Here is a 7,384-nt window from a genome sequence, read left to right as displayed (position 1 = left end):
GTTCATGAAACCTGCCATTAAGGCAATGTTTTCTTGAATATCTTTTGAAGCAGCAAGAACTCGAGCGGGAGATTGTCTAGGAGTCGCAGCAGCTGATTGAGGTTTAGTTGGTGGAGCAGGTTTTGGAAAGAACACGGGAGGAGGCTAAGCAAATTGACCTTAAGAATATCTAAACATTTAGAAGTTGTCATGAGTTTGCGGTGGTTGAACATACTGACCTTAAGGTAACTTAAACATTGAAAAACTATCTTGGGAGATGAAAGCGTTATTTGAAGCAGTATTATAACCAACAACATTGTAGGTGTTAGCATGATTAATGGCAAGCTGCTTTTCATTCATGTCACAAGACATTCAATCAATCAATCAAGGCCTGTATATCCCACCACATAACACGCTATTTCGGTAGGGTCAGGGAAGGGTGGGATGTAGGCAAGTCGTTCCTCTATCCGTGAGAATAGAGTGGCTGCTTCCAAAGAGACCCCCAAATCATAAAGCTACATACAGGTAAACAGAGTAAACATACACCCTACAAAGCAAAGACACTTAACAATATATAGATAGCAAACTACCACATAGTCAAGAATCTGTAACCTATTAAGAATAGGGCATAAGAAGCAAAAAGCAGCATCAAACAAAATATATACATAAACAACAAGGAGTCAGGCTAGCCAACTAGACTCTAAATATAAAGCTAAGCTAACTACGTACCTTTCCCTAGAAGTCGCTAACCTTAATCCTACGTATCCACGAATCTCTATCCTGGACCATGTCCTCAGAGAGGTGCAACTCTGTCAAGTCATGTCTAATTCTCTCATCCCAAGTCAATTTATGCCTGCCTCTACTCCTCTTTCCTTCCACAATGAAGGTTTCCACTACTCTAACTGGCGCTGTTGTCGTTCTCCTCTTCACATGCCCAAACCATCTCAATCTCCCTTCCTTTATTTTCTATGATATGCTAACTATTCCTAACCTTTCCCTAAAGATCTCATTTATAATCCTATCTAATCTAGTGTGTCCGCACATCCACCTCAGTATACTCATCTCTGCTACCTCCATCTTGCGCGCCTGTGTCTTCTTGATGGCCCAACAGTCTGTTCCATACAACATTACCGGTCTAACTGCAACTCTATAAAATTTCCCCTTTAATTTAGATGGGAACTGCTTGTCGCACAAAACCCCAATGGCTGCTTTCCACCTACACCAGCCAGCTTGTATGCGGTGGGTTATGTCACAGTCTATCTCTCCATTGCTTTGGACAAACGATCCAAAATATTGAAACATCGTTATCTGTGGAACCACCTGGTCCTCAATAGTGATCTGGGTGTCTACGCTATCGCCAACACCAATGAAGTCACAACAAAGGTACTCTGTCTTAGAGCAACTAATTCTTAAACCTTTATCCTCTAAAGCTACACGTCACTCCTCTAGCCTTTCGTTCAAGCTTTGTTTTGTCTCAGCCACTAACACAATATCATCTGCAAAGAACATGCACCATGGGACAGGCTTCTGAATCAACTTGGACAACTCATCCATGACTACCGTGAAAAGAAACGGGCTTAACGCCGATCCTTAGTGGAGTCCCATCTCCACCGGGAAAAAATTTGTATCTCCTACCGGTGCACGAACATTAGCTTTAGTCCTGTCATACATATCTTTAATTAAGTCTATATATTTTCCAGGTATCCCTCTACCTTCTAAATTATCCCAAATTAGTCTACGTGGCACACTGTCATATGCTTTTTCAAGGTCGATGAATACCATATGTAGGTCCCTCTTTTTCTCCCTATACTTCTCCATTAATCTTCTTAGTATGTGTATCGCTTCCGTGGTTGACCGTACTGGCATGTCACAAGACTTTATGATCACCATCACCTCTGACGAAGTGAATCTAGCCAGGTCCTTTGTATTTTTTATCAGAGCAACATTCATGTCCCATCTTTGAAGCAGAGACTTGACCAGCTTGTTATTTGTCTCAATAAGAGTCAGATTAGTATTTGTGGTTCGCATCTTAGTGACCAAAGTAAAAAATCATTGGAGCTGTGTCTCCAATGACTCTCCTCGAACATGATTGAACATGTTAAATCTTTGTCGTAACAGATCTTGTTGACTCTTTCTCAAATCATCATTTCCCTTATACACCTCAATGAGGGCTTCCCACAAGCATTTGGCTTATTGTAGCTCTCTGAATTCTTGCGCAATCTCAGGTGAGAGAGCCATGGTAAGAGTGGCAAATGCCTTTTCATCTTCCTTAACCTTTTCAAAATCACTGTCATTGTACATGGAGACGAGCTTTATGGCCAGATCACCGTCTTCTTTCTCATAAGTAATGGGTTAAGGACCCTTGACAATACTTCTCCAACTCCTTCATCTTAACATATTTCTCGAATATGAACTTCCACTCAGCAAACCCTTCATGAGACAGTAGAATGGGTATGCGAGTGGTAGTTCCCATGATTGAGTCCAGCTCTTGATGCAATGCAGTAGTGGATGACACACTGGTAACTTGATACATTTTTAACTAAGATTCAAAAATAGCAGCCCAATAGCAATAAAAGCCCAAAGAAATTTGGCCCACTATAGTAGAAGTCCACAACCAATAAAATTCCCGAAAACATAGCTAAAAACGCAGAAAAAAATCCCGAGAACAGGTTGATCGAGAACTCAATCGAGAGCTACAAAAATGATAAGAGAACACACTTGTGGCTGAGAACACCAAACTCATCCTGAGAACCCTTTATCTGAGTTGAGATCACCAAACTGATCTTGAGAACCCTTAATCTTTGCCGAGAATAGTTGATCTTTGCCCGAATACCTTGAATCGTTGCCGAGAACAATTAATCTTGGCCCGAGAACCTTGAATTGTTAACTTGATAAACTTGGTAACCAATTTCAATCCCGAAAAACCCAGGATTTAAAAATATTTCAACTTTTGAAAAGATTCTTATACCTAATCTGTCAAGCTTTCCTAAAGAACATGAAGAACACTGATTCAATCTTCCACAAACAGATCAGCTATAAACACACCCGAAAACCAGTATCATAAATCATTGATATCATGAAACCGAGCCTAGAAAGTTTCTATAGGCCCTGTTATCATTGTAAGTCCCAAAGACGGATCTTTCAATATGATATCAACCAATCCTGTGAGTGAGGCGGAAACTAACCACAAGATGATTCAAGAACAAGATGAAACAAACAAGAATAACCAAAAGGCTTCAAAGCACACGTTATATTAAACGTCGGGTACTTAAGCCCTTTAATCTTACAGAGAGATATCGGTGTGTATCCACCGCAACCCCAACCCAAAAAAAAGCTTAACCTAGAACAATACATATCACATTATATAAGGTTGATCTACTAACAAGCCAAGCCCAAGCCCACCTAATTTAACATGTTGAATTCGGTATTACATGACATTAACCCGAGAACCCAATACAAAGTATAAACCATAAATTTGTCCCAACAAACCCTAAGTTTCTTCAATAGATCCAGATCAATCAAATCATACGGTGACATGGATATGCGTTAAAAATACAAATAATTTGGTCAACATGATGTTTACTAAGTAAAATAGCAATTAAGTGAAATATATAGTAAATAAAGAAAAATGCAAACTGTTTCCTGTTAGATAACCAATTTAACCAAATGAGCAATTAAATAAGTTGTCTGTAAAACCGTTGCTTTGCGAATTGGGCTTTGGCCACTACGACATCCGTATGATCATATTATTTATGAGATTATGATGGACCTCTCCGAATGTGAATCAAATAGAGAAATCAAACAAATAACACGTTAGGCATAAATTGATATACACACATTATTTAACAGTTGCAATTGAATATTATATAATATAAAAATATCTAATGATGCATATGTCCTCAAAACAATAGAAAATGAGTAAAAGAGGGGAGTGAGCTTGGTTTTAAAAAGCGAGAGGCGAACAAAAGCGATGAGGTCTAAAACCGAAGCGCGAAGCGCAAAAAGCGAAAGCTTTTCGCATATGAGGCGTAGGGTTTTTATATAATTTTTTTAAATATATATCTTATGTTTTGCATCCCACTCTAAATGTAGCAATAAATAGGTGTTATATATGATTCAATATATAAATTATCTACATGTACAACCTAAAAAACATGTTGTACAACATTTTGTTGCATAAAAACGACATCTGTACGAAAGGCGCTCGCTTCGGGTTCGCCTGGGCTCCGCCTCAGGCCGCTTTTTGCCTAAAAATAGCGCCTCACTCTAGCCTTTTGAACATTCCTCGCATTGAGTAGGCAAAATCGATGAAGCTCTCGCCTTAGGTCGCCTCTCGCCTCGGCTCGCCTCAGGCGCGCTTTTTTAAACCAAGGGAGTGAGATACTCAGTTTATCAGATGAGCAAAGAGATAATAATATGATAAAAACGATATCGATATATCAAACTCTGACGATAAAGCCTAATAAAGAATAAGTGCGGAAAAACAAAAAGGTAATTGACTTTTCGAAAGAGAATTGGGAGTTTTGATGATCAATTATCATTATTATGATAAATATATATTACTTAGATTTATTTATTATTTTATAGATTTTTAACATGTAATTAATATATTTAATATTAAAAATAAAATTATTATGTAAAATACATAATTATAATATATATGTATAAAAAGATTAGTTTAATTATTTATATAACATTAATATGTTTATAACATATTTTTATTTATATAAAACTTTAATATTTAGATTTAAACAAGTTATATTATTTTTATAGATATATACATATATATACGTATATGTACATACATATATGGGGTTTTTAACAAAGATGTGGAAAACAACACTTAATCTTGTCGGTTTTATAAAATATAATTTATTTATCATTTATTATTGTTATTATTCATTAAAATAGAAAAAATTCTAAATATAACACCAAAAAGGACGGGCTGGGGTTCGAACCCGCGAACTGCCGTCCATCAAGTTCTAACCAGGGGTGCACCAGCCAATTGGGCTAGTGGCTAACCTGGTTATACTCAGTACCAATTAAATATAAACAAACAGAAATAAATCCCCCAATTCACATAAACCCTAGAATTGTGAATTGGTTTAATTCGTTAATGTTAATCAAATTAATGTTAGGGTTATTGTTAATTAGGCAAAGACGAACACACTAAACCAAACAATTACCTCAATATATGTTTTACGATGGGTTAATTACAACGAACACAAGCCGGCTAATCGAGTTCACGAACAAACAGGTAGATGATGATGATAATTCAGTTAAGTTGAGGGTTATGATGTTGAGCGTTTGGTGATTACAACTGTGAGTTTAATTGTATTATTACATTCGTTATTTGTCTAACATGATTGAATTAGGGTCGGCTAGTATATTAGGAAGAACGGATCAATTTTGCTCGATTTAACCAAATTAGAACGTCGGTGAGGTCGCAATTGAAATGTATAACACACGAATTGATTCAATTATTATATTAGTTATGAGAATTGAGGTCCAAGCCATTGAACTTGTGTATACGGGTTCTATTATCGGGTCTTGGGTTTGGGTCGGGGTAACCGGGTTTAAGGGTTATGATATACAAAATTTGCACTTTTGTCCCTGAAGTATGAGGATGGGAGAATATTTGGGTATAATCTTAGTTTAGGGTTAAATTTGCCACAGCTTGAGAGTTATATATATATATATATATATATATATATATATATATATATTAAATAAATACTTAAAAATAATATTATTATAATTAGATAACTCGATAAACGCGGTATTTTTATTGATAGGATAGCCCGAACATATAAGTGGGTCGGGTAGCGGTTACAAAATAAAATATGGAAAAAAAACCCAAATTGTTAAAGTATTCCCTACTTTTGGGAATTTCGTCCTGAAATTAGAGAATTAGCAGTAACGAAGAGATTTAAGTATTTGAGTTTTATCGGGTCTCCGCGCTCCCACGTAAACTTTGCGCCTTGTTTAAAATTCCAACGGACTTTAACCAAGGGGGTGCGGCTTCGTTTGGTTACTTTGTCTTTATATTCCATGATTTCAACGGGTTGCTCAACAAAGTGCATAGTCTCGTCAATAAGAACTTCTTTGAGGGGGATATGGAGATTACCCTCGGCAAGACACTTCTTGAAATTAGAAACATGAAACACCGTGTGAACATTAGAGAGTGCAACAGGAAGCTTGAGTCAATAAGCAACAGGACCAATTCTATCGAGGATTTTAAAAGGACCAACGAAACGAGGGGCTAGTTTTCCTTTCTTTCCAAAATGAATGACTCCCTTCCATGGGGATGCTTTGAGTAGAACGAGATCACCAACATTGAAATCAAGGTGTTCTCGTTCCTTATCAGTATAACTCTTTTGACGGCTACGAGCAACAAGAAGGTTTTGACGAATTTGAGCAATACGATCAGTGGTTTCTTGAACTAATTTCTGATCGGTGATTTGAGATTGCCAAACTTCGTTCCATCAGATCAGGGAACAACACTTACGACCATAGAGTGCTTGAAAAGGCACCATACGAATACTAGAGTGAAAACTGTTGATATATGAAAACTCAATGAGTGGTAGATGATTACCCAATTTCCCCCAAAATCAAGGACACAAGAGCGAAGCATATCTTTTTGTGTTTGAATTGTACACTCGGACTTGTGATTACCTATAACTTCAGATCTCAGATTATAATAACGATTACGGATCTAGTTCATGATGCTCTTATACGATTATGTATTAATGTTATTTATATTAGTATAGATTGTATATGTGTATGTATAATATTAAGATGAAGCTTGAGAGAACAAATTGGCAGAGGTTCGTTAATCTTAACTCAAAACTTAAATTATCAGTGGAATGAAACCAGTATATATAGAAGGTGGGCTAGTTCGTTACACATTCCGTAACGAACTAGCCACCCACTTCGTTACATACAATAATCATAATAAGCTTAACGAATCACCCCCTAATTCGTTAAACATCCTTAACGAATCAGGATGGAACATAACTTAAGTCTAGTTCGTTAAACATCCTTAACGAACTAGATGATACCTTCACGAACTACATTAATTGTCTTTAATAATTATTACATAAATAAAACGATAAATACATTAATGATAAAAACAAAGACTCGAGACGCAAAACCGTGTACTAACAGACACCCCCTCGTCTTGAGCACTTTGTCTTTAACTTATTTGAAGCGCTTAGTCTGCCAGTGTCTGCAACTTTGAATACCATGCTGATGACACACACGAACAACACGCTGAAACTGCATTGCTCGGTCATTGTCTTCACGGCGCTCAAATAAAATCTTATTCATGAAAAGCACGTCGTTGTCAATCTCTGTCAAGTTCACGAGCCACATCAGATCGATGATCTTTATTAGCTCGGTCTTA

General features: G+C 36.8%; 1 protein-coding gene across 1 annotated transcript; it reads right to left on the bottom strand.

The window, feature by feature from the left end:
- Positions 1-359: 359 nt before the first annotated feature.
- On the bottom strand, positions 360-1,533 carry LOC143560981 (uncharacterized). The gene is made up of 3 exons (XM_077049151.1): positions 1,430-1,533; positions 1,111-1,330; positions 360-494 (listed from the first exon to the last, which is right to left on the bottom strand). The coding sequence occupies exons 1-3, from the start codon at positions 1,531-1,533 to the stop codon at positions 360-362; spliced, it is 459 nt and encodes a 152-aa protein (XP_076905266.1).
- Positions 1,534-7,384: the final 5,851 nt, after the last annotated feature.

Source organism: Bidens hawaiensis, unplaced genomic scaffold (assembly GCF_021521415.1).
Source record: "Bidens hawaiensis isolate Kalapana, Puna unplaced genomic scaffold, B.hawaiensis_p1.1 tig00020520_1, whole genome shotgun sequence".
NCBI lineage: Eukaryota > Viridiplantae > Streptophyta > Magnoliopsida > Asterales > Asteraceae > Bidens > Bidens hawaiensis.
The sequence above is the reverse complement of the archived record's forward strand: the minus strand, read 5'-3'. Positions and strand labels throughout refer to the sequence as shown.